The sequence below is a fragment of the Colias croceus genome, chromosome 26 (assembly GCF_905220415.1).
Source record: "Colias croceus chromosome 26, ilColCroc2.1".
Classification (NCBI taxonomy): Eukaryota; Metazoa; Arthropoda; class Insecta; order Lepidoptera; family Pieridae; genus Colias; species Colias croceus.
In genome coordinates, this window is record NC_059562.1 from 1,103,538 (window position 1) to 1,131,495 (window position 27,958).

The following is a 27,958-nucleotide window of genomic DNA, read 5'->3' on the forward strand; positions in this document are numbered from 1 at the left end:
TACTTAAATGCTTTAAAATACTAAGTGTATACCCTATCTTAAAAAAAGAAACAATAAAAAAAGATTCGATATAGGCAGTTCGATTAATGTCGTTCCATCTAAAAATTGGCGCGAATGTCAAAAGACTGAAGGGGTCGCGCGGGCAGAGTCGCCTCGAAATTGGGAGGGTGGGGCGCGGGGAGTGCGGGTGTCTATTTGTGCACAGCACAAATCAGCAGACCAATTCAATTAATTATCAGATTAAGGTGAGGTATCCATGTGTGTACTTGGACGATGTTTTATTTCGCGTGTTGATGTCGTCAGTCGATCGATATCCGATGCCTGCTTTGCTTTTTGATGTATCTACCACAATTTGCTTTGAATTTCATGAGTCGTGTGTAAATAGTTTCAGATTGGATAGGCCAAAAGCTGAACTTTGCATTGTCTAAATCCAGCTCAATGTCTCGGCCGATAGAAGCTGCGGACGACATTGTCAGTCAATCTTTCATACACATCCAATTGTGTCAATGTTTTCTATGACGTATCATAGGCATAGCTAAGCGAAAGTTCTGCATTTTTGCTCTATACAAGTATTTAATCTTAATATATATTCTGATTTCATATTTCGTATACACATCTTCTGTGCTGTTTTAACTATGTTTATAAATTATTTTATTGTCTTATTCGCTATTTGTTACTTAAAAGTTTCCAATAGTTGCCCATACATACGATCGACATTCTAATCTCTGGAATTCTGGATATAAAATAAGTAAATAACTTCTGCTTTTACCAAGTAATCTGAGATACTTATTTCCTATCTCAACAGAATAATTGATCGAAATTAAATGGCTACAAATAATTCATGTTTAAGAGACGCATAGTGAAGATTGGAATTCTTTCTTCCCAGATGACCTGTCAGTATAGCTACTGATACATAGGCGCCGAAATCTGAATGCTGAATCAACATCAATGCCAAAAGTTCTTCAGATACCAGTATTGTTGCAGCTCACACCGCAGGCGGCCGGCCCACGCGCATCTCATAAGGTATGTCTATCCATACTTATATATCTGTCAATCAGATTTATATTTGTTCTTGTCTATTTTGGTATCTGTCCTTGTTTTTAAATATAGCCTTGTCTAGAAACGTACACGGTACTTGTTACTCTTTTAAATCTATTAACATAAGCTATCTGATTTCTATTTCGGAATTCGATTTGAATCTATTATTATCGATTTTTCTTATTGGAAACAGAATGTTGATAGAGATATCTTGATCGTTGACTATTAGATTTAGGGCTGATTTTTCAATCCTTGGTTAAAACTTATTCATCGAATAACGTATTAAACTTCCATTTCAAAAATGTATTCTAATTGTCCGTATATGACAGTTTACAGGTGACATTTTAAAATGTTCGTGTAAGTAATATTTTTTTAACGGATAAATTTTAACCAAGGATCGAAAAATCGGCCCTTAACAAGATAACTGACAAACGTTAACCATCTGAATTTGTTTTGTCGTATCAATCGCGAGCTACACCTGCTTTTATAACAAATACTTTTTATTAGTCAGATCAATAATGCAATATGGCAGCTGATTTTGTAAGACATATATCGTCTTTACAATACACGATAGAAACAATAATTCATGGGCATTGGCAAGTTTTCGGCTATTAAAGCGTGTGTTTGAAGTTCGTGTCGCGAATGTTTCTTGGCGACTATGCAGAAAATCATAGACTGTTATTTCATCGCGTTCAGAATTTTTAGTTAAATCTTATTCGATTTTAGCTGCGATATTTTTGGCGTCGTTAAAATGAATCAGATCATTTCTTATTTCAATCTTTTAATTAATTAATTGATTTCAATACTTTTGAAATTTTAGTGCTCAGTGTTTTGTGGTATTGTTCAAGAACAGGCGAAGCAAATACTTACATTAGTTAATAATAATCAAATTGACCATCAATAAAGAAAGCAGAGTAATAAAAGCCAATAATTTAAAATATACAATTAATAGATTACATTCTGAAGCGAGAAGCATTAATTCATAAATATTTAGGTTAGCGTGGGCTTCGGGTGTCATTTCTTTAACAATAAATTCACGGGTGTTTATTTGCAACACCTGCATCGCAAATTTTTTGTTAAATCAATGCTGTAGCGTTTCTCATGCGATTTATATTGTAAATTAGTGTTACGACGTGTTTATAATGTTGGTAAAACTGTTAGAACGACAAGGTGTTAATAGCACTATTAATATTCAATCTACTCTAGTGTGTATTATCTACTTTTCCGATTTCGACTCAAACCAATAATAAAACGATTTCGGTATTCGCCTTATTACTGGTTTCTTTGGTTCAAATTACACGAAATACATATAATAATTAATCACTTGGCAAAACTATGTTAGCCACGATTCTATTCTTTCTATGACATATATCTAAACATATATTTTCACTCAATCTATACCTCTTCCGCGATTTCGCCCGGCCTGCCGCGTTTCTTTTTTGGAAAAAAATAATTATTTCAGTTAGACATTCAGTTAATATTGTGCATAGATGTACATGAGTGTGCTGTCAATCTTTATTCTCATTGTGATGCCTTAACGTCCTGATGATGTGTCAGCGTTATGTGTGGGTGCAACTTGTTTTCCACATTGTGTGAGTGAATTGAAGTTTTGTGAGTTAGATAGGTTTACAGGTGCAGTTCTTTTTGCGTTTAGGGGTTTAAAGGTTTTAGAACATTAGTAGAAAATATAAGAGCGTTAGATATCATTAGTTAAATATCTACAGACATTCTACTACTAAGAAGCTAATCCCATAAGAGAACATAGAGGTACTAATTATTCACATTCTCGTTATAATTCAAATGTGATGTTAGTTCTCCTATGGCAGAAATTGTCACTACATCGCTTGAAAAATGATTTACAACATTTTTCGCAGAGGGCTAAGCGGCTTCTATAGGGTATATGTCTAAAATAGGACAGATATGTAAAGGAACTAAAACATTCTACGGTATGGACACTAAATATAGAATGTGGAGTTCATCTGTCCACTATAGATTATGTTAAAGGACTGTGTAAGTTGTGACTTGTGAACTGTGTTTTGTGAATAAAATTCTGTTTCAGTGCCACAGTGTTCACAAAAATTCAATGTGCAAAAAACAGTTGTTGAAAAATTAAAATGTCCATAGTAAAAACAGAGAGAAAATAAAACTTGACAAAATGCTTTGCAAAGCGAGCAGCGTCCACCTAAACCAGACCAGACCCAAGCGATCTCACCTTTCTCTCGTCTAAAACTTCGCCTGGACGTAATTTCGTGACCTGTTGTTAAAAAATACTGATAATAATCCCGCCAATCAAATTTGCCTATCTAACCTCTGTCGCCGAACCTGAGTGACGGTCCCTACGAGCCCTATCGATATTATTATGTGCAGAGACTTCACTAGCGGTGCGAAAGTTATAGTATATTATTTTGCCATCATCGATTTGTTAATTTTGTGGTTAGTTTTCCTTTCGGTGATGAATATTCAAACAATTTGCTCCAGTTAAATCTCATAGATCCGCCGATGCACGACCCACCCGTCGCCGTTATTGTGTGCGTACGTGCTTACAAGCTGTGCAGTTTATTTGTGTGCTCCGAATCGCAAAAGTGTGCATTTAGTTTTGTGCCTGTACGAAAAAAGAATCAGCGAAGAAATTTCTGAATAATTATATGATGTTCTTAACAATCATAATAAGAAAATAGAGACTTTATACCTTGCTTTGCAGGGCAAGATGTAGAAGTGAATAAATCATATAATTATTCAGGAAATATATTCGTAATAAAATATTGCGAACCGCGATGCAAATGCATTCCTGCATTCGTAAGAGATAGTTAAGATTTCGTCACGGCAATAGTATAACGAATAGCATTCACGAAGTTTTTGCAGCTTTGCTATTACCTTCTTCTCTTCGATCACTTCACCGGGTCTTAGTTTTCTATTCTCCTGTGGATTACGTTTTTTACGATCTTAAATTCAATTCAATCTACCTTTTCAGTGCCTATGTGAATAATCTAAGAAGCAAGGAATTGAGGACTTTAAGCTAAAATCAAATAAATCAACTAACCTCAACCGTTACTAAAGCTAGGTTCCACGTGGAATCATTGTGTAGGTAAATTATTATTAGTGTAATATTTAATAGTGTATTGGACGCACTATTGTTATGGGTTCGGCTTGACAGAATAGGGTGTCTACGGGGCTCAAAATATTTGGTAAAATCACAAAAAGTCATCAGAGGAACAAAGTGAATTAGAAAAGATACATTTGCACCACATGAGTAGCGTCGGTATATGCCAACATTCCTAAGACAATAGAAAGGTGAAATGTATCATTTACATCACTTGGTTCATATAGTTTTATAGTATCAGGTAATTCTTCTAAACTACTCTAGACAGCACAATGAAATCTTATCTACAGGAATTCATATTACCTCTATTGTGTTTGTTGACATAAAAAGGAGCTATGTATTGGAATTAAAATAAAAGTTGTATCATCAATTTTATCATGTTGGTAATCAAACTGTATACATACCTCGTCGCTGATAATGAGAGAAGGGCGTCTACCCATCTCCTCCGGTGGAGGGATGAGAGAACCCCGTCTAGCGGGAGGAGCAGGTGACAAGGAAGGTTTTCTTGGCGTTTCTGGTTTTGGAGATTTTTCCTTAATGACTTCAATTTTGGGTGCGGCTGGAGTTTCTTCGGGTGCTTTGATTTCAGGCACTTTCGGTTTTTCCGCCGGCTAAATTAAAATATTAAGGTTAATAGACTTATTAATAACATGCTCTTATAATTTTATATTTAGCGTGATGTAGACTGTCTTTACCGGTTCTTTTTCAGGCTTTTCCCTTGTTGTTGGTGTTGGTGAAATCTTTTCATATTTCTCAAGATCAGGGCGATCATAATCCGCGATTTCGGGCAAATCTTCAGCCTTCTTCTTAACTGAAGTTACCTTTGCCTTTTTCACTTCTTCTTCAACCTTTTCTTCTTTGGCTGCCACTTTCTGTAATTTTATAAAATATCCCGTTTAAAATAGGTTTATTCTTATATTTTCTCACATCCCATATGTTGTCTTCGATGTTATCCCCGGACTGGTCCTTTGCTGCACCTATTATAATGTATTTAAAAGTTCCTTCTTTATACTCACCATTAATTTTAAAGTATGTTACATATTATTGACATTATTAATTACGTACCAATTTACACAAGCAAAAGCGAGAAAAGTAAGTCTACAGTTAAATAACATACGAATTAAAAAACGTATCTACATAAACATGCGAAACAAGACACAAATCCAAAAGATCTATTTCTACAATAGTGTTCTACGAGAGGTGTTGTGTTTATTTCTACTACAAATTTGTGATATGCCAATTGTGCTGGTGCTTTAATAAAATCCGTGTATTAAGTGCAATGTGCTAATAAATTTTGTACTCGTTCAATTTCTACCTCATCAGTCTTTTGAGGAGTTCCGCTTATAGCTACTTGTGGTATTGCTAACGATGGTTTGCTCTCTTCCTTGTTGTTTACATCAGCCTAAAGAAAACAATTGATTTTAATGGCGACCATACGAGGTGAACATAGTTGTGTCAGTTGAATAAGGTGATAGACTTGTACATATTGATACTAATTATATTTCATGTTTAATATGAAAAAATATTTATGCTGCGTCTCATTACCTTATTCTTTGTTTAATGTGTGCATATTGTGCGTCCGAGGGTAAATGTGCTTTGTGCAAGTCAGTTGGTGCAAAAGTGTATGTAATGGTGCTCGTGTGTTTGGGTAAGTGCAGTGCTTGAGTAGGAATGTGTGCAAGGTACAGTTATAAATTTAAAAAACATAATCTCTATGTTGAACTATATTTTGGTGTTATTATATTCATTAGATTCGTGCCCTGGTGCTTGAAATGTGGCAGAGTGAATATGCATAGGGTGCAAGTGTTTTTATTTCTTTTTTAGACGTATATAGGTACAAATCTTGTACAAATATTGTACCTGAGGAGAACGAGACCTTCTCCAAGGTACAGGATCTATTTCAAGTAATGTTGGTGTGTAATTATCTTCCAATTCTGGTGTTTGTTCTGCCTGATAATTTTCAATATTTATTTGTAGTTCAAGAAATTTAATAATACCAAATTATTTTATTATTAACGTTTAAATTATACCTGAGGTATTTCTGGAATTACATTCCATGAAAATGGCACCTCATTCGGTTTTGATTCTGGGTCCGGTGTGACCAGGATTGGAACCTAATATTTCCACAAAATTTTAAAAAACATCAAGCATATAATAAAGAAAGAATATGAAACTTTATTGTGTGATTTACCTCTTTCGGTTTTCTCCAAGGGTAAAGTGTATTTTGTGCAGTTTTATCAGTATTTGTGTCTGTTTGTTTAACATCTTCAGATACCTAATAAACATAACATATTATATTAAATTTAACTATCGATGTTTAAATTTATAAAAAAAATACTGTAGTATGTTGTGTGTACCTTTGGTTTTTCTGTATCAGGTCTAACTTTCTCTTCGTCTTTTTGTGTCGGTCCCTATAATCATGTATGTATAAAATTTAAATGTAAAAAAGAAACATTAATTACGTTTACTTTAGTATTATATGTATGTTCAATATATTTATTTACCTCAGTTGTTTTACCAGGACGAGGCAGATTCGGAGAAAGTTTCGTTTGTTTATCATTGTTATCTTTGTCTTTATCGACTTTACTTTGGTCTTGAACTTTGGAATTGCTAACCTGTTCTACCTAAAATTATAGAACAGATTTCTAAATTTATTTTTTATAAAAATTATGCAAATATCTATTTCATACTTTGGTCCCGCAGAACAGGCTTCGCCTAGTGCGGGAACCAATGAATCTCTTAATTATTTTAATATCAAATTATTAAATTAATTAATATTGTGAAATACACCATATTGTAATAATCCTGTCTTGTTAAATAAAGGAATTATTTAAAGGAATACAATAAATGTCTTGTATAGTCGTATACGATAAAAATAATATTATATTTGCTTAATATCAAAGTATTATTATCGTGAAAGTAAAGTATACATACGTCTTCATCCTTAATAGGATTTTCCCGACTAGGACGACGCCATGGATATGTGGGTTCTGTAGGTCTGTCTATTGAAACCTTACGCCTAATTTCTACATTCTCTTTAGTTTCAGTTATATCTTCTGTGTCCTGTTTTTAGTGATTAATGTTTTAAGTATTTTCAGTTATGTATAATTGTATTATATATTTTATGTTTATAATATATTTACCTCAACCTTGCTATGTCTACGTCTAGGTTGACCATCGTCTTTAGTTGTAGGTTGATCTAAACTCATACTACGTTTTGGATGTGCCTTCTCATTGGTGTCCTAATGTAAAATATGTATTTTATGTAATTTATGTAAATTTGCATTATGAAGGTGTTATCTTTATGTGAATGGGTGTGTTTACCTGTGCATTTGTGTTCGTAGGTCGCCAAGGATATGTTTTATCATGTTTATCAAACTCCACATTATCTTCCTTTGGTTCTTTAGGTGTGTCCTATTTATAAAACATATAAAAAGATTGACTTTGCTTGCTGCAGAAAATATACAAAGAGCACACAACATAGAAACGTATAGATGTGACGATACTCGGCGCTCCATGACACGTCAACGCATTTGAATTGCGATCATTTTTTGGCTATGAGACAAAGGCTATTTAAAATTTACCTCTGCTTCACAACTCAAAAATATCTGCAACTGCAACGTTTTTCATGTCATGGCCTACGCCTACAGTTTTGTCAGTATTATTTACAAGAGACATGTAATGTATTGTTGTATTTTGAGAACATCTAAGTACATTAAAGCATGCTCACACAAGCAACAATACCTCACCTTTAACTTAACTTTCTCTAATTCATTAACTTGAGCCTCTTTCACACCAGCCTAGAAACAAGTTATGGGATAGTAAGCATTAGGGGAAACTAAAATACTACAAATCCTTGATCTTAGTGCAAAATTGAATTTAAAAGCTTCGTGATTAATGCAACTCAAATATTTAAGATCGTTCTAAATAAAACGAGCTTGGGATACGTAACTACTTAAAATCAAACTGAACGTTTCTAACTACTTAAACTACTTCACACGTTTCAAAACCAAAACGTGCCTTCAAATCTATTAATATCCAATCTATAAATGCTTTGGTTAAACTAACTACCAACTCATTTCTATTTGTTTTATTATGTTCTTTAATTTAAATGATGACACTCAATATAATTACAAATTTTAATTTGTATTTAACTACTTGATTAAAATCAACATTTAGAGTTCTTTGAATTTTATTTTCCATGCATTATCTTCATGATAAACTTCACGTTATTATTAAATCAACTATTCTCTTCCTGTTACTTTTCCCTATATTTTTATCACTTACCTTGAGAGATCCCTTTCTGAAACTCGACACTTGTTGTTGTTCAGATATCGAGGATATTGAAGATTTTCTGCTTTCAGCTGATTCTTTTGTAAGCTGTATAATAAAATAATTCATAAATACGCCTCTATGAAGAAAGTTATTAAAACATGGTTTACTTTTAAATAAATTTTTAATTTAGAAACTAAACTTTATTTAATTAAGTCAGATTAATTTTTTTCATGTTCGAAATATTCATAAAAAATTAAATAATCTATAATATAAAAATGAATCCCAAAATTTAAGCGCATAACTTTAGAACAGCTGAACCGATTTCTTTAATTCTTTTTTTATTATATTCCTTGAAGTACGAGGATGGTTCTTATGTAGAGAAAACGTGAATATGTACCACGGGCGAAGCCGGGGCGGACCGCTAGTATTCAATATAAATATAAACTTTGAACAATAAAGCAGTTGGTAGTTAGGGAAGGTATAATATGAAATCATGTACTTATAATTAAAACATTAATAATAAAAAAAAATGATTGCATATGCCATTACCTTAACTTGTTTGTTTTCAATAATTGAGCTTCTTCTGCTCTCAGTCTTTGTTTCGTGTACCTAAATAAAACACGATCATTAAAATGTATTAGACTTAGATTACAAAATAAAAGACAGATGGAGCGTTGCCGAACTAAACCGAATGATTTATCGTCATTTTCAATAAAGCTATGTGTGCTGTCATTTCGCCGCTGCACTGTACGTACACGGTGCTTCTGTGTGCGTGTAATGTTATCGGATATTGAAAAATTTCCCAAATTTTTCCCCGACTACGGAAAAAAGAGGGTTATGTTTTTCGAGTTTATGTATGTATGTATAATATTTCTTTGACACGTACTGCAGTATAAACCGTTGGACCGATTTTGAGATGTGAGGTTTCATTGCAATCATCTGAATTATTATGTTAGTGGCGGTATTGACGTAGGCTATACACATAAGTTAGCAGTCAAGTTTTAATTTTTATTTTAATATAATTTCGGGTTTATGATATTTTTTTTATAATATTGTAAAAAATTCTTTTATTATATAAAGTACCTGCCTACTTACTAAAGTTATATTATATGGACAAAATAATTATATTCAATTTTTAATTAAATAAATCACATAAAAAAAGTTTCAATAATAACTATAATAATTAGGTAAATTATTTTTTATTTTTCAAATATATGAATGCGAATAGCGGTAGTTTTTAGTCGAGAAAACGGGACATTTTATTTTCATCATGGAGTTCACATAAATTATATCGCTAGCGAAAATGACTATGACGTAATAATGATCATGATCCTTTAGTGCACTATACAAATAATCACATTCACGATCGAAAAATCCAACAGCATTACCCTGAAGATCTTTTAACCATTTTACCGTTTTACCAATAAAAATGGCAAATTCATTTTCAAAATACTGGCAACATACGTTGAAGTTTTGTATTCCTTCATATCTCTAAAATTATTATTCGTTTATAGAAATAAATCAGCCAAATAATCTACAGAAAACCTGTGAAACGATGTTTCATCTTTTTTTTTGTTTTCGGGAACAAATTTTACAGCGTTTTATTATCACAAGACAGCATTTTTTTACTAAAATTGCAAACCCTTTTTGACGTATTTCATGACACTATATGCGCTATAGCACTGGTGCAGCGACGTATTTGTTTTTGATTTCGTATTTTCTTTGACAAGGGCGACGGGTGGTTGTCATGCTCCATCTGTACTTTATTTTGTAATCTAAGGTATTAGACCAATAATTCGTTTTTAGTAATTTTATATACAATTTTCTTTTGTTAGTTCAAATAATTTTGATAATTTTATCAACCATATTCACAATATCTAAATTTTATATAATTGTTAATAATATCTAATTTATGCAGGGTTACTTGTAAAACACCAGCAACCTCGCAGGACAAGATAGCTAACATCATAAGTAACAACATTTGTTCTACGACTTTTGATAATTTGTTAGATTTTATTTTCATACAAAAATAAATATTCATTTAATTTTCCGTTTGGATATTATAAACTCTACGCGCATTCCAAAAGTTACGTAAACAAGAAGCGAACGGGAGGGGAAAGGGGGCGTCGCGTCGTCCTTTCGATAATGAATAGAACATAAACTTACAAATGTTAGGAGAGTACAATAAAAGCTTAAAAAATCACTTAAAAATAATTTATTGCGTTATATGCCAAAAGTCGTAGATCAATTAATGTTGTTACTTATGATGTTAGCTATCTTGTCCTGCGAGGTTGCCGATGTTTTACAAATAACCCTGTATATTTGTAATATACGGCAGGGTTCAGGAATGAAATAATTAACGCTGTTACAAAACCATCGCTTTGAAAATTTTGTCAATTCAAATAGGTTAATTATGACACTTGAAGTAAAGTAACGGTTTTGTGGTCTTTTCATAAAAAAAAGCATTTAAAACTTACTTCACTTTGTACTGACGCCACTGAGGAACGTCTGCTTTCAGTCTAAAAAGATAACAATGAAAACACATAGTATTATATTTACAATAAAACCTGTTAGTTGGTTTATAACATTGATATGGGATGTATATACATAGGATAAAAGGGAAACAAATAAGTATACATAATATTCAAGCTGAAATGTTTCCATAATTGACATAAATAATTTTGGAAAACACAACGATCGATAAATATACAATAATGAATAACCCACGATGATTTTCTAAAATTTTCACAAATATCAAAACCCAAACAAAAATGACTGATGATCCCAACAGTTTTGCCAACGAAAATAATTCTTGGGAACGTAAAAAATGATGTTTCTTATATAAAACCGGATTGTTAACAATTGGTAATCAAAATTTATTAGGTACATGGTTCAGGAAAGCACATAGATATACCTGGACAGATAGATGCTGCTCTGCGTGAGCAACCTTTGCGACCGCCTTTGAATATACAGAAGAATTAATTGAGAATATAATAATTAAATTTGACATATTGTAATCAACGTTAAATTGTAAAGATGAATGCAGATCTAACTACTTGCAACTGAAATTGGACATTACTTTTCTTCTTGTCGTCTACTCGAATTATTTCAATTATTAAGAGATCATCAATTACCTGTGTAACTTCCTTTTCTTTCTTCTCCCGAACTATGGGAGTTGGTGAAATCTTTTCATATTTCTCCAGCACAGGTCTCTCGTAATCATCAACGAAGTCCAGTTCGTACTGTAGATAAAAATCAAGATGTTAGTAAAAATTAAAACAAAATTTGGATCCCTTTCTTCTTTATAGCAGCAGATAAACAATCAGTCGGGCACATAACATCTTGCACATAGTTTCCTGGAAAAAAGCGAGATAAAAGCGACATGCGACCAGCAGTATGATTTCAAAATATCAGACGCACATGTGGTGAAGCTTGCGGTTGCAGGAATAGCGTACAACAGACGACTCAGTGTGTAAAAATACGTACATTGATTGTGTAAGTTGAAATATGTTTTTACAAATAGATGTGCATAAAGTAACATTTAAATAAATGTGTAGACACAGAAGGCAGAAGTGTACATGTAATGTATGTAAACGGAGTTTACCCCGTCAGCGTCAGTTTCTTTGGTACTGGATGTAGCCTTTTTAGGTGTGTCTGGTGTTTTCTTGACAGTTTTCTTAAGTTGTGGCACTTGGAATTTACCACCTTGTATTGTGAGTGGTTCCTACGGGAGTAACACAGTTTAATTGGATACTACAATTATAGCCTAACTACTTCTATGTTGCATTATTTCTACTTAAGCAGTTTCTATGTTAGTGAGATTGTGTAAAATCATCAAACGGTGTGTTAGAACATGCTTCTTATTCAAATATTTTAATCAACTCAGCTAGTAAGTAAACTACGAAATAAATAATTTGCTTTTCTACCTCAGCATCACTGGCCTTCTTGGCAACGGCTGGTTTTTTGACCTTAAGTTGAGCAGCTTCGCTACCCTCCTGTATTACGTTTAGAATAGATATAATTAATAAAATATAATTTCAAATTACTTTTAGCTGAGGTGTTTAAAATATTAAATAATACTACCGTGAGCTTTTTCTTAGCTGGTGTCTTTTGAGTAAGTGTGGCATCTTCAGGAGCAGTTGTGCTTGTCTTAGTTTTGGGCTTGGTGAGACTGACGGAATCTTCTGTCTCCTCTCCCTGATCCCGTCATTAAATATACACATATATTAGATACAGAAGAACAAATAGACGCATTCCAAAGAGTCTAAGAAAAAGATGTTTGTGAAAGAGAACAATAGAATAGTGAGATATAGTTCGAAGTGAATAACATAAACAGTGTATATACAACTTGGCGAACAATTCAGTGTGTCGGTGCTTTACGCATTTAAAAACACTATATTTAGCTTTCGTGAAGTGCTACAAATATCTTGTGCTATTTTTGTGTCGTTACATCAACAATATTATTTTTATCTCATTATCTTTGTACCTTGATTAAGAATGAGTATCTTCTTTCAATTGGCAGAACTGACTTTGTTTTATAAGTGTCGGTAACTATCTGTGAATTATTGCAAATGAAATCTCATAATATCTTAATTTATTACATGTATGGAGTTATTTAAGAATAATTATGTAGTATTGTAAAGTGTACCTTTTGTTCTTTATCCTTAGGCCGTTTAATAGTTTTCTCCTCAACAATTTCTGGCTTTTTAACCTTGAGTTTAGCTTCAGCCTCATCCATCTATTATTAAAATTAAGAAATTTTAATTTGTTTTTTATTTGATATTACTTAAAAATATATGTTTGTAGGCTAATATACAAACCGTAGGCTTAGTTTCAGCGGGAGTTGTGTGTGTAAGTGAAACGTCTTCAGGTTCAGGTTCCGATTTTTTCGGCTTAGACAAACTGACACTCTCGTCAACATCCATTGGCTATAGAAATATATTTGTTACGTTAAAATAGTCATATGATTTAAATTATAATATATATTTATTTAAACGGTTACTACCTCAGGCTTATCTTTGTCTTTAACAGAGCGACGCCTTTGGACCGTTGTAGAAGAAACATCTTCAGGTACTTTTTCTTCCTGTAGTATTTTTTATATTTAAAATAGGTACAGGGACAACTTTCAAAGGATAAATGATATAATCCATAGCCATTTACTGAGTTATAATACAATAATTAAGCATTGCAGTTTGAGGAATAATAATTCACGCTTGTTAAACTAAAATACAGTTAAAATTAATTTGGATGTATCTACGAGCATAAAGCATTTGGTTTAGATTTAATTGCGGATGTAATATCAGCATTTTAAAGGGCCTAAGCTAAGGGGTGTGTATTGCCTATTATCAAGCGGGTGTTTGTGTACCTTCTTCTTTTTCTCAAGTGGTGTAGGTGTAATTTTTTCATATTTCTCGAGCACTGGTCTCTCATAATCATCGATAAACTCTTCCTCCTGAACCTTTAAATTTTATTGAATGCTTAATTTAACTTCTATTAATGTCTTGACAAATCGTGTTTGTATACGCTAACAATATATTTAATTGAAAATATTTAATATGCGTCCTAATACCGACATACTAACGTTGTCAGAGTATAGAAATTATAAATAGGAAAACCATTCCGCTTCCTTGCGGTCTTTGCACTTTTGTGTAGTTTTTGTATAAGTTCAAGATAATATTATAGGTATTCATGATAAGAAAATAGTGATTAAATTTGAATAAATTGGTTCACGTATTAAATAACCAATACTTACGAACAGAATAATCTGAAAATGAAAATCTAAAATCAAGAAGCTTTATACAAAGCAAAGTATTATATACAGGCCATGCAATAAAAATAAGTGAATAAACTTGACGCCAATACTATAGTATAAAAGATCTGCGCGCTGGAAACAATAAATTAGTGTGAAGCTGTGAACATCCGCCGAACGTAGTAGTCTGTAAATCTGTATAAAATTCTCGTTAACTGGTTCAAAAACTGCATAAAATGCTGTGCGAAAGTTGTGTGAGTTAAAAGAATAACTTTTATTTCATAGACAAAGTGCAGATTTATTAGCAGGCGTGTCGAACTTCCAAATCGTGTGTGTTATATCAAATATGAGTATAAAAATGTTATTTGTAATGTTAATTGTTGTGTGTATTACCTCTTTATCTTTAAGTGAAGGGCGTTTCTTTGTGACCATTTTAACTTTTTTAACTGTTTTAACTGACTCATTGTCATCAGTTTTAGTAGTATCGTCCTCCTAAACAATAGTAGAGTTTATTATTTCATGTTTTTATACAAATGATAATTGTAAAGAAGTTATGTTTAAATTAAAGTCTTCACCTTATCTTTAAGTGATTTTTTACGAAGTGTAGGTTTAGCTGGTTCGTCTTCAGTGTCTTTTGGTTTTGATTTCTCAGAACCAACGTCATACTAACAAAGTATAATATAGTATTAATATAAAAATATATTTGTATTTTAATTATTTTTAAGTTGTGGAAAATATTGTGTACCTGAACGTCACTAGGACGACGTTTATCTGTAGACGATTTAGGTTTTTCGTCAGAAACTTTTGCTGGTTCTGTACGATCCTTGCCAGAAACTTTTTCTGGTTCTTTACGATTCTTGCCATTTTCAACGGGTCTCTATAATACGTTATCATGTTTAAATGTATCAATAAATCAATCTATACAAATTTTAATAACATATTTAACTAAATGAAAGAAATTTAAAAAGCTTTACCTCTGTATCAGTACGAGGAACTCTTTCATTTGATTTAGTTTTATCTTTACTAGAGTTGTCTGTTTCTGAATATTCCTCTGTTTCATCCTCATCCTAAGCATCAAAAACGTTTAATTTAAAATAAAGTCGATCTAATTTTTTAAATGAAAATATTTGAATTCAGATTGTAATTTATAAAACTGTCATAATATGGTACAAACCATAGGTTCTGGTTTTGATGGTTGTTTACGTGTCGCAGGTACATCATCGGGTTCAGGTACTGATTTAGTTTTAACACCTCTTTTATCAACGATATCTGTATTTTCGTCAATTTCCATAGGCTGTGTTGTAGAAAAAATATTTTATTTGTTATTGTGTGTGCTTTTTATCATCGAGTGAAACAATTTAAATGAATCTAATTTGCCTACCTCAGGTTTTTCTTTGTCTTGGACAGAAGTACGCCTTTTAGTTGGTGAAGATGACACATCTTCAGGAAGTTTATCATCCTATACGTAATTGTAAATGTTTATTACAATCATTTTATATTATAATAACCTCTAATAATATATTCTTTTAAATATAAATTAACAAAATTGGATTTAAGAAACGCCATATAATTTTTAGTAAAGAATAAAGAGGAATAAGTTTTGTTGTTAGTGTATATGTGTTAAAGTGTACCTTCTTCTTTTTCTCAATGGGTGTGGGTGTTATTCTTTCGTATTTCTCGAGAACTGGTCTCTCATAATCATCAATAAACTCCTCCTCCTCAACCTTCAAAATTATTTTACTATTAAGTTGTGAAATAAAATATACAAGTGTGTAAATTATAGGAGTCAACGACGCAGGACTTTTTTGACTATTTACACATTATAAAACATATATGGATACACATGCAGGATGCAATATAAAATTAAACTTTATACAATATACATTTACAGTAACCTGAAAAACAGGAGAAGGAAAAAATGCCGAGCACCTCAAAAATATCTGTATGTAAATGAAGCAAGACAGAAAATTATTGTAGTTCATAGAAAGATACTTAAGGCGTTTGTTAGCCTCAAGAATTAATGTGATTATTTCAAGCCCCAGAGTGCAGTGTAAACAATCGTGTCTTTAGTGTGTTTAGTTTCAGTAAATTTGTTCTGTTAGCTTATTAAGCTGTGTGTACCTCTTTCTCCTTAAGAGAAGGACGTTTCTTGGTTTTAATTTCATCTTTTTTGGGTGTTTTAGTTTTTGGTTTCTCATCAGGTTTTTTATCCTCCTCCTATATAATATGAAAAAAAAAAATGTTTTAAACAAGCCTTTTGGAATAACTAGTAATTTCAAACGAGAGCCCTGTTTACCTTATCTTTAGCTACAGAACGTTTGCGAAGGGTAGGCATTTCAGGTTCTTCTTCCTTTGGTTTAGGCTTTATTTTGCCCTTCATCATATCAGTTTCATCCTATCAATGAACCGAAAAGTATTATATTGTATGACATTTATAATATTATAAACAGTAATTCAAAATAGAATGTTTTAGAGCTAACCTGAGTATCACTAGGACGACGTTTATCTTTAGGTGTTGGTGTAATTTTTTCATATTTTTCAAGTTCAGGTTTCTCATAATCATCAATAAAATCTGACGATTCCTATAAAATTATTGTTTATTACGTTTAAGATTTAATAAAAATTAAAGATAATAAATGAATGAAAAGTTAAAATTTAAATTACGATTTAATAAAATGTATACCTCTGAAACCCCATTTTGTTTTTTAGTTTTGTCTAAAGGCGTTGGAGATACTTTGTCATATTTTTCAAGATCTGGACGTTCATAATCATCAACAAATTCTTTTTGTTCCTCAGGCTTGAAAATTAACACAACATTTAAATGAATACTCAATAGAATAAAAACTCCAAACTCAATTTATTCTGATGTAGTTTAATAAGTATTACCTTTTTAACGAGTTTTTTAGACTGAGCAACTTGGGGTTCCTCGGGTTGCTCTTCTGTTGGTTTTATTGGAGCTTTCGATAATTTTACCTTTGATATTTCATCTACTGGCTCTTCCGGCTTAGGAATACCCTTCTTTATACTAGTTCTACGAGATTCTTCTACCACCTAGCGTTTTAAAAATACATTATTATTTTTGGATGTCGTGTTTTTACCATTAAATATATATCTAATAAAAATATTTATGTATTTACTACCTCATCTTTAGTTTCTACTTTAGATGTTCTCTGTGGACCTCCTTTTGGCACGGTAGGTTCTTCTTCAGTTTCTTGGGGTTTACTTTTAACGCTCTCGGAAATTGAAGCACGTTTTGTCTAAATAATGTAATTGTTAATTAAGATTTGAATGTTTGAGTATTAATACTTGTAAAGAATTTTATGTTAAATGTGACTGTGTGTGTGTTACCTTTGGTGTGTCATCCACTTTGGGTTTTTTTTCAAGGGGCGTTGGTGTAATTCTTTCGTATTTCTCCAATACTGGACGCTCGTAATCGTCGACGAAGTCAAACTCGTCCTAATAAACATAACATTGTAACACAGCTAATAGTTAGAACAACACTCCAAACAAATATCTATTCACAACGATTAGCACTAATATACACCGATATAGCGTGTCTTCAGAATTGATGTCATACAATTCTAAAACAGTTGTTCATTGACCGTTTACTCAAAGCTTTTGTACATTAACCTTTTACGAAATATACACATTTATTACACATTCAAACTACTTACGTCTTCTTTTTTCTCTTTCTTAGCGACGACCTTCTTTTTGACCACTTTCTTCTTCTCTTCCGTCTTCTTGGTAGTTTCTTTTTCTTCAGGTTTTGGTTCTTCCTTAGGCTTGACTGGTTTTAATTTAGGCAAGCCTTCAATTTGTTTTTCTGGTTCCGGTTCTGGTTTTTTCTTGCTTTCAAGCTTCTCTAGAAGAGCCTTTTTCTCTTCCTCAGTTTTCGCGGTTTTCTTTTCAAGAATCTTTTTAGTTTCTTCTTCTACTTCAGCCTTCTTTGTTTCTTGAGTCTTAGTTTCAACCTTCTTCGATTCAGCCTTTGATTCACTTTTCTGGGCTTCAATAGAGACTTCCTCTTGTTTGGATTCTACTTTAACTTCTTCTTTCTTTGATACTTTCTTGCCTGATGATTTTTTCTGTTCAATTACAGTTTCATCTTCTTGTTCTTGTTTTACTTCCTGTTAAACATAATTATTAGAATTTTTAATGTAAAAATTCGAGAACCGGATTGTAAAGGAAATTATAATAAATAAATATATTCTACATCAGCTGTTAATAAGAAATTTTTAACATTAATTTTAAATGCGCTTTGCATTGGAGTAACAAATATTATATCGTACTTTTCTTTCTTCGACGTGGTTTTCTTCTATGACTGATTTTTCCTCCACGATCGACATTTCCTCTTCAGATTCCTCAATAACTGTTGTTTCCTCTTCCTCCTCTTCCTTTTTCTTTTTCTGAAATAAAATAAAATATAATTTACTATTAATATCAACATTCATTGTTTTACGTTGTTTACACGCTCGTTGTGTTATTTAGAAAATGATTTTAAAGCCTAATCTGACAAGAATAGCCGGGGTGTGATATGTATGTGGAATGGTGTCAAAATTAATTTCATTAACTTTGACACCATTCCACATACATATCGCACGTAATGTAATTATGTATTAATTTTAAAACTTTGATTAAAATAATTATTCAAAATTTTTATCCATTTTTGGCTGGACAAATTTCACGGGACACGTGGTAAGAAATCACTACCTCTATTTAAAAAAAAAGTTTATTTTTATGAAATAACAAATAACATTTACCTTTTCTTCAACAAGCGTAAGGTCTGCGCTTGATTCGTCTTCTCCGAACTCATTTCGGATAACCACTCTATAGTTCGCAACATACTTGGATGTTACTTTCCTAATAATGAGTCGGGCGTTGGTACCATCAAATGAGGTATTAATTTCAGAGGAATCTCTAACAACTGTTGAGTTTCTGTACCATGTACATCTACATGATTGATCAGATGTTTTCAGGACAGCAATAAATTCTGCTTCCTCGTTCTCTTTTCTGGCCTGTAATATATTTAATCAAAATGTAATAAATTGATATACTAGACAAGTTTAATGTGTTCATCGTTTGACAATAACTTATGATTATTAAGCATAATTTAACAGTACTGATACTACTCACCAAGCTTCTGAGGTGTTTGATGATCACAGGTTTGTCACCCTTTTCCTCAGGAATGTCTGTAATCTCTACTTGTTGTGATGTTGCTTCACCCTTCTCGTTCTTGGCAACGAGTTTGTATGAACCCTTATCTTGCTGGCTCACATTTGAAATTTCTAATTTTACCGTAAACTCACCCTGAAATTAATTATGTTTTAAATTGTTATCAATTATCTCCAAAAATATTACAATTTGAATCACTTATAGGTAAATACAATTTAAAATCATGTTAAAGTTATTTCAAAAGTTAAATTATTTACCTCTCTCAATGGCTCTATTAGCACAGTATGCCTTGAATCCTCCTTAACAGCACTAGCTTCCTTAAACCATGTACACGAAGGAGCAAATTTACTTAATACTTTACATTCAACAATCACAGTCTTCTTCTTAACTATTTTAATGATCTTTGGTTTCTCTTTAATAACTGGAATGACTGTAAATAATAAAATCATTATTAGTAATCATTGAATACATAGAACAAAATAATTTTTAATAGTCAATTCACAAACGAAACTTACTTTCTATATTGAGCGTTAGATTCGCATTGAGCTCCCCAAGTTCATTTTTAATATTGCATTTATACAATCCGGAGTCTTCAATACCAGGGTCGAGGAGTTCTAATACAATTGTGTATATATCTTCGTGTACTTCGACCCTAGTTTTGATCTTAGATGAGTCCCTGATTTCTTTACCCTCGTGGTACCACACGATCGTCGGTTTTGGGCTAGCTTTAACCTTACAACCCATAATTACTAATTTACCATTGTCCCTGGATTGGATTGTAGGTTTTTCAACAAATGTTGGGCCTTCGCCTTCTGGTTCTGGCTCAGCCTCAATATTTAAGTTAAGGTTAGCGTTGCTTTCTCCGAACTCGTTTTGAACATAACAGCGGTAAGCGCCACCGTCCGCTGCTGTCGGGTTCGATAAAAGTAACATCAGTTCATAAACGTCTTCGCTTATGACCGTTGATTTGATTTGAATTTTACTACTAGCTTTAATGACGGTCGTGCCCCGGTACCACGTGACCTCAGCCGCCGGCTTAGCTTTGCAGACACAACGCATTGTGATGAGCGTGCCATCTTCGTTGGGAATGATTCGGGGTTTCTCCACAAACGAGGGTGCGAAACCATTTTCGTCATCCCCACCTGAATAATACACGAATTTAAATGAGACATATGTACAATTAAAGGAAAGCGAAATATGCGTTACTAATATTTTATAAAATTTTGTTTAATTAATAATTTTTATTCGATTACTTGTACCACAAAATTACAACTCGGCAAAAAATAAAAATGCTACATGCAACTGAATGAATTTGCTTTGCAGCATGCGATTGCTACTGTATGCGTACTGATTGTTTAATTTAAGTGCGACTTTCATTACCTTGGAAATTGAGAGCAATATTTGCATTGCTCTCACCAAACAAGTTAAAGGCGTTACACCTATAGTTTCCACCATCTTCCTTAGTTGGACCTAAAATTTCTAACGTTAAGTTATATGTATCTTTTCCAATTGCCTTCCTAGACATTTTCATTTTAACACCGTCTCTAATTTCTTTGTCTCCATGATACCAAACAATGTCGGGTAGTGGATGTGCTTCTAATATGCACTCCATTATTAAGACGTCACCCTCTTGTCTGATTGTAGGTTTTTTAGGAAACCTAGGTGCTTTTCCATCGGGGATTCTGTTTAAAAGGTTAGCAATTAGTTGATAATAATACCTACTTTGATTATGTCAATTACAAACAATTAGATTAAGAATGCATACTTAGGTTTGTCCCCGCTTTGGAAGTTAAGATTTATTTTTGCCACGCCTTCACCGTGTTTGTTTTTGGCTACCGCCCTATATTCGCCTTTGTCTGCATTTTCTACGCCTATAATTTCGAGTCGCGCGATATGGTATAATGTCTGATCCTCTTCTAGCGTTATTTTGTATCGACTGCTCTCTTTTACTAATTTTTTACCGTGATACCTGTACAGACCGATGTCGTTAGTTTCTCCAATAATTGTTACAAGTTCAATAAATGTTTATTTTGGTAAATCTTACCATGTAATGGTTGGTTTCGGTTTGCCAACACATCTACATTCGAACGTTATTTTTGTACCGTCTTCTGACTGTCTGATGATAGGTCTCTCCGTAAAAGTCGGCTTAATATAGTCTTCTGGTACGGGCGCTTCATCGCCTATTATCAAATATTACATTACTTTTGTCACTTAGCATTTTTCAACTATTGCAGCTTTATCATGAGTTAACCGTTTATCACATTTAAGATGTTTTCTTTCATTCGTGTCATATAATATCGGTAAATTTACACTCAGCCAGTTTTATGTAAGAGTTAATCGAGGCATGTATAGAAACAGTTAAATATTCATAGATACGTATATAATATGTTGTGGATCATATTATAATTATTGTAATTAAGGATTCTTTTATAAATAGTACGCATAACAGTGGCTGTATTTTAATTGATGTTAATGTGCATTTGCTTAAGCTTGGAGTTTGCAAAATATTTCAATAAAAGTCGATTAAAGGTATAAAATATTATAAAAGATAGGGTTAAGAAGCATCGTAGCAGTAACTAAAAATAAATATAAATTTCAAAAGTGCTACTCGTGCATATGAAGTTGATTAGTATCTTGAGAGGGAAAATATTGTATTGTGTTTTTGTATTTGTCTGGTTAAGTGTAACATAAATATTTAGTGTAAATATACATGTATTGGATAGTGAGAAAACATCTTAAATGGAGACAACAATGATGTTACAACACATGTATACATTATAGTGTGTAATGTCGAGTATTTGAATCATATATTTGAGGAATTAGTTGATGATAATACAAAAGCTTGTCTGCAAAAATCTACACTTACATAAAACGGACAATGTTCAAGAACAGCATTATGACATAACATATAATATGAACATTAAATCTGGTAAAGATGCCAGATTGCAGAGCTTCACCGACCATCAGTGCGTACGTCAGCCGCGCTTGTCATATGTATTGAAATACGCGTGCGTATGGTCGGTCTAGCTATGAACGGTTTTATGAATTTCCATACATATGACAAGCGCGACTGACGTACGCACTGATGGTCGGTGAAGCTCTGCAACCGGCCTTAGCGTTAGATTGTCATGTATCTACTACACAAAGCGAATAAACAATGTCCATTTGCGTCAATAATTTAATAAATTATTAATTTAATTATCATCAATTTATTGTATAGTTTGAAGCGCCATAAAATGTAGATACTATATGACGTAGAGTGTGTAAAGTCATATGAAACTAGCAACTAGGAAATTGTAATGTATCTGATTGTTATTTTTTATATTGTTTTACCATTTCTAACGTCTGTCTCGAAGACGTATACGCAATTGTATGTAAAAATGGTGAAACAAAATTTTATGGCACTTGAGTAACAATTATTTAAGAATCTTTATCAATAATTTAGATAAGTATTTGTTTTATTTCTAGTACTTACTGTCAAAGTTCAAACTGATAGTAGCGTTACTTTCGCCCAATTCGTTTTTAGCAGTAACTCTGTATTTTCCTGCGTCTTCCACTGTAACGTTGTTGATCTCCAACGACGCGTAATATGATTTACCGTCTTTGTTTACTGTTAACTGTAAATAATTCAAAAGAAAATTAATTAATAAGTAGGACAAAAAATATTAAAGGTTTGAAACAAGGATGGAATAGAGTTAAAAAATAAATAGTCAGTCGCTTTTTATAAATTGAGAGTGGTAATAAATTCAAAATTGAAACACAACATAATTGAATGCGTAAATATTGATTGTTCTCAATAATTTAAATTAATAATTAAAGTTAAATAAATTGTACTTAAATATATCGAGATTATTTGAAAGTAAAATATTTCAGTTTAGGCATGTATTTGTTTACTTCTTTTAGTAAAAATATCCTTGAATAAATAATAACTCCTGATGATTTATTATTGAAGCTTATTTTTCAAAAGCTTTGTTGATGATATTTATTCGTTTGAATAATCCATACTAATATTATAAATGCGAAAGTAACTCTGTCTGTCTGTTACTCAATCACGCCTAAACTACTGAACCAATTTGCATGAAATTTGGTATGGAGATATTTTGATACCTGATAAAGGACATAGGCTACCTTTTATTGCGAAATATGTACCACGGGCGAAACCGGGGCGGACCTCTAGTTTTTAATAATTCAATTATTTAACTAATGCTTTTAATTCAAAGACATAGCAAATACAAATACATTATTTGGATCTAGGTCACCTACACCAAGGACGTTTAAATGCATCCTTAAGAATAGAAATGAGGTCAAGGTCATTTCTAATTAATTTATAAAAAATTGAATATCATTTTTTTATAAGAAAGCTTTTGCGCTTATGTTACACGTAATATTTTCTGCTCTTATTCGTGTCTTTAAAATATGTATTTAAATGTCGTTATAACATATTTTCGTTTAAATATTTTCACCTAATACCTACACTAAAATATATTGTGTACACAGTAATAACTCATTAGTGTGCTTTTCCCTTTTATTTTTAAGAAGGGTGCTTTTCCACCAATAATGTGCGAGGATGCGTTCCGAGGGTTTGTTTTTGTAAAGAACCAATAGTATCGCTTCCACAAGAGCTGTGCTGTCAGATGCGAGGTAAATAATGCGACAGGATTCTTTAAAAACACATTCCTCGCAACGCATCCTCGCACATCTCTGATGTAAAAGCACTCTAATAAGTGGGAATTAACATGCTTATCTGTACCTTATGTCTAGGGCTAGGTTTGACCTCCACCCCACTGTGGGACCAACTGACGTTGGGCACGGGCTCTGCTTCAATGCGGCACTCGAAGATCAGTCGTTTGCCGTCGTCCTCCTGTCGGATCGCTGGCTTGCGCGCGAACGTCGGCGCTCTACCGTCTACTTGTCTGTAAAATATATCGATATTTTAGTATTTTTATATAGATTACTAGCTTCTCTTCGTGGTTTGACACGCGTGGTTCCGCTCCTATTGGTCTGAGCGTAATGATATATAGCCTTTCTCGATAAATGGGCTATCTAACACCGAAAGAATTTTTCAAATCCGACCAGTAGTTCCTTAGATTTGCGCGTTCAAACAAACAAACTCTTCAGCTTTGTAATATTATAATAAATAATAAAGTATAGATTAGGAGTATTAAATATGTAGATTATGGAGACTTTATCAGAATAAAAATGGCAGTTAAATTATAGGGTAGACGAAGCTTCAAAGCTTTCAACAGCGAGCGATGTGAAAACTTCGCGAAAGTTTTACTAAGTACATGTTAATCGATTAAATCTGTTTTTATTTATTTCATAGTATGATTTTGCTTACTTTTAAATAAACAATAATATTATAGCTGACAATAGTATAAAGCTATAAACTGACTAAGAAGTACGCTTAATTGAATGAATAAATGAGTAACTTACTTCTGTTTTTCTTCGTCTGCAGCTGAAAATTTAAAGGAATATCATCAGTATCATTTGAATTATACACTTACATTGTATTACTACGAGTATTATAATTTTTGTTTACTTATTGTTAGTTTTTTTATTTTTTTTTTTATTTATAGGTCCGAAATGCAAATCACAATCGATTGTTTAAATAAAAATTAATTATATTAAGCTATTGCATAGCTTCTATCGCGGGCCTTGAGCGCGGGACCGAATCCAGAAATTCCGTAACGAAAAAAAAACCTCGCGCTCCCCACTCCGACGGGCGGAGGTGTGACTTGAAGGCATGCTATGCAATAGCTTTACCGCGGCAGTCGCCGAGTGCGTCTTTTTTTTCTTTCATATATGGAGAACAAATTGTTTTATCCTATCATAATATCAATTTCTACAGTGATTTCATAGCTTTTCCCTATAAATTCACTTTTAATACCCGAATTTATTCAACAAAATCAGGAGGATTTCACGTTCAGCAAATTTTAGCACTAGTTACAGCATATGTTTATGTGAAATCGAAGATAAAAATAACCAAGTTTTTGATGTTATTCGTTTATTTGAATAGCCTTCAACAGTAAACGTTTGATTTGATGATGAGCTCATGGGCAGGTGCTGGAGATATTGTTAAATTGAATTGGAATTACATTATTTGGTTTAGTTTAGAAGTTTGCTTGTTATTGGTGGATATTTCAAGTTTATGTTTACAGATACGTTGTTATTATAAGTACCTATTTTCCTATAGATTGAGCATGTACTTTCATTATGTGTATGTTTATTTGTTATGTAGAGCATTTTACGGATAAAATACATTATCTAATAAATTCCTTAATCATTTATATGTTTTGTTAATGTTAATGTAAAGAAAATAGTGACATTTGTTGTTAATAACATTCAATAAAAAAACAGACAAACTAACCGATCTTGATGAAAATTAAAAAATGAAAATTACTGGTAGAGTGCCGATATATTCAAAAGCTTGTTATTTTTGTTTTAATGAACGTAAAGCTCGATGTTAAGCCCTACTACTTTTCGTCACGACCTTTATAATTGTTAAAGTTTTATATATAGTAGGTTAAAATTTCGAGGTCCTAATAAAAACATTGATTCTATAGTCTGTCACACACGTCAAAATTTTCGCAGTCATAATACATGATTTATTTTCGCCTCAACAACAGAGAAAAGCTCTGTTTCTTAGTGACTAATACTTCTATTTCGGTGGTATCAACAGAATAGAATTACATTGCATTTGGAACAGAATAACTGACATGTTACGTAAACATAAAAGTTTTTTTGTAATTTGCGAAATTTTTGCAGGAATGAAATTACATTATTTATGGAAAAAATTTTAGCGAATCGGACACGGTCAAATTCCTCAAATTGTTAATGTATTATTAAAACGTCACCAAATTCAAAGACCAAATATTTAGAAATGCTTAGAACATTTCAACAACACTCTTTCTACCCTATTTCCATGATACTTTACATAATATATCGTTAACAGCTAATTTTCACTATATTAATTTATTGTTATTTGATTTTATTTGATTTTTATATTTCATAATATACTGTAATATAATTTATGTAATTGGTATAATACCGTTTTAATTATAAATAAATTATACACGAATAGCCCTAGATCAAATTCTGGTGAATATTGTACAGCAGATCACATAATGCCACCCGATTTTAAGTGCCCGATGTACCGATGTATGATGTTTAAGTGACGATTACAAAACTTTACTCACCGCCCAAAAAACATTGTTACTTTCTATATTAAATTATTTCCTTTTATCCTAACTGTTCTAGGATACATGTACAATAAATAAACATTAAAATTAAACATTACGAATACTCACGGCTAAAGTTAAGATTGATGGAAGCGGCCACCTCGCCCATCTTGTTCTTAGCCTTAACCTTGTAGAGTCCGGCGTCGGTTTCTATTACGTCATCCAGCTCGAGCACCACCAGGTACTTATTGTTCGCGAGGCTCTGGATCCTGAGGGCAAGATAGTGCGTTTAGTTGTTTTTTTATAAACTTTTTTGAGTTTAAATGGGTGAAAATTTCGTGAATTTATCTGACGCAAGATCTTTTTCCTGGCAATAACAAAAATAAGAGAAAATATAAATTCTAAGTCTAGTTTGATTTAGTATATGCAAATTAAAAAACTGGGATACAACACAATCTAATACAAACGTATCTTAGTTAAATCACCATTACTAAAAATAGATGAGTAAAAATTTACAGATAATCTGGTAAGTTAGAAATATGGAACTTTACACATTTTAAGAATTTCTTTTAAAGCTTAACTTAATTTATGATCCAGAATTTAACATGAACATATTAATTTGCAAGCGTGTATCCAGAATTTTTCTCGAGTTTATTGTTTCAATAAGTATCAAAGCAAACCCACCGTATACGTTGAAATGATAAGTTATTATAATTATCATATACACATTATATTATTTGGGATCTTTTGGGATAAATCTTATTGCACTGAAAACCAGTTATTCAATTATAAGCAGCAGATAAATTAAAGAGTAAATTTTAACTCTACCATTTCAAAAAGAACACTTGCTTTAAACTTGCCCTATGTAAAGTTAACAATAAAACAGAGCACTCACTTAAAATGTGTCCTATGTAAAGTTAACAAATAAAGAGAGCACTCACTTAAATTACATATTCTCTATGTAGAGTTAACCAATAAACAGAGCACTCACTTAAATTATTATCTACGTAGATATAACAAATAAGTAGAGCACTCACTTAAATTGTGTATGTCGAGTTAACAAATAAACAGAACGTGAACAGAACACTGATTTAAATGTAGAGATAGCAACTAAATAGAGCACTCCTTTAAATTATCGTATTCTATATAGAGTTAACAAAAAACAGAGCACTCACTTAAATTGTGTCCTATTATCTTCTTGCAGCAGTTCATCGCTGCGGTACCAGCTAATCTCGGGCTTGGGCGCGGCGAGCAGCTGGCACTCGAAGACCAGCTTGTTCCCATCGTCCTCCTGCCTTAGCTGCGGCTTCTGCGTGAAGCTCGGGGCAAAATCGTCGGCCACCCCCATATTGCTAGGTGTTGGTCATCACTGGTGGAGAAGCTGACGTCGCTGCGATAATTATCTGTGAATGTAAATATTTAATCAATAAAAAAATTAATAAAAAA

The 27,958-nt window shown here is 32.4% G+C and overlaps 1 protein-coding gene and 1 long non-coding RNA gene across 2 annotated transcripts in view; one reads left to right on the plus strand and one right to left on the minus strand.

The window, feature by feature from the left end:
- Window positions 1–27,860, minus strand: part of LOC123703439 (twitchin) — a 122,769-nt gene extending 94,909 nt beyond the window's left edge. The window contains exons 1-38 of the mRNA XM_045651433.1: window positions 27,688–27,860; window positions 26,642–26,781; window positions 24,768–24,789; window positions 24,085–24,247; window positions 22,810–22,951; window positions 21,379–21,514; window positions 21,100–21,303; window positions 20,715–21,016; window positions 19,850–20,476; window positions 19,592–19,764; window positions 19,296–19,469; window positions 18,923–19,177; window positions 18,452–18,568; window positions 17,837–18,289; window positions 17,511–17,618; window positions 17,303–17,419; window positions 17,049–17,213; window positions 16,846–16,959; window positions 16,643–16,744; window positions 16,459–16,557; window positions 16,284–16,379; window positions 13,779–13,871; window positions 13,419–13,496; window positions 13,234–13,341; window positions 13,062–13,151; window positions 12,900–12,968; window positions 12,497–12,610; window positions 12,340–12,408; window positions 12,018–12,137; window positions 11,548–11,655; window positions 11,328–11,372; window positions 10,891–10,932; window positions 8,963–9,022; window positions 8,426–8,518; window positions 7,888–7,938; window positions 4,834–5,010; window positions 4,543–4,749; window positions 3,913–3,957 (exon numbers count right to left, since the gene is read on the minus strand). Coding sequence (XP_045507389.1) covers window positions 3,913–3,957; window positions 4,543–4,749; window positions 4,834–5,010; window positions 7,888–7,938; window positions 8,426–8,518; window positions 8,963–9,022; window positions 10,891–10,932; window positions 11,328–11,372; window positions 11,548–11,655; window positions 12,018–12,137; window positions 12,340–12,408; window positions 12,497–12,610; window positions 12,900–12,968; window positions 13,062–13,151; window positions 13,234–13,341; window positions 13,419–13,496; window positions 13,779–13,871; window positions 16,284–16,379; window positions 16,459–16,557; window positions 16,643–16,744; window positions 16,846–16,959; window positions 17,049–17,213; window positions 17,303–17,419; window positions 17,511–17,618; window positions 17,837–18,289; window positions 18,452–18,568; window positions 18,923–19,177; window positions 19,296–19,469; window positions 19,592–19,764; window positions 19,850–20,476; window positions 20,715–21,016; window positions 21,100–21,303; window positions 21,379–21,514; window positions 22,810–22,951; window positions 24,085–24,247; window positions 24,768–24,789; window positions 26,642–26,781; window positions 27,688–27,860 — 5,451 coding nt within the window. The remainder of the gene's footprint in view (window positions 1–3,912; window positions 3,958–4,542; window positions 4,750–4,833; window positions 5,011–7,887; window positions 7,939–8,425; window positions 8,519–8,962; window positions 9,023–10,890; window positions 10,933–11,327; window positions 11,373–11,547; window positions 11,656–12,017; window positions 12,138–12,339; window positions 12,409–12,496; window positions 12,611–12,899; window positions 12,969–13,061; window positions 13,152–13,233; window positions 13,342–13,418; window positions 13,497–13,778; window positions 13,872–16,283; window positions 16,380–16,458; window positions 16,558–16,642; window positions 16,745–16,845; window positions 16,960–17,048; window positions 17,214–17,302; window positions 17,420–17,510; window positions 17,619–17,836; window positions 18,290–18,451; window positions 18,569–18,922; window positions 19,178–19,295; window positions 19,470–19,591; window positions 19,765–19,849; window positions 20,477–20,714; window positions 21,017–21,099; window positions 21,304–21,378; window positions 21,515–22,809; window positions 22,952–24,084; window positions 24,248–24,767; window positions 24,790–26,641; window positions 26,782–27,687) is intronic.
- LOC123703440 lies at window positions 244–27,850 on the plus strand. The gene is made up of 3 exons (XR_006752994.1): window positions 244–338; window positions 887–1,023; window positions 27,717–27,850. It is a non-coding gene; the product is annotated as an uncharacterized LOC123703440 (long non-coding RNA).
- Window positions 27,861–27,958: the final 98 nt, after the last annotated feature.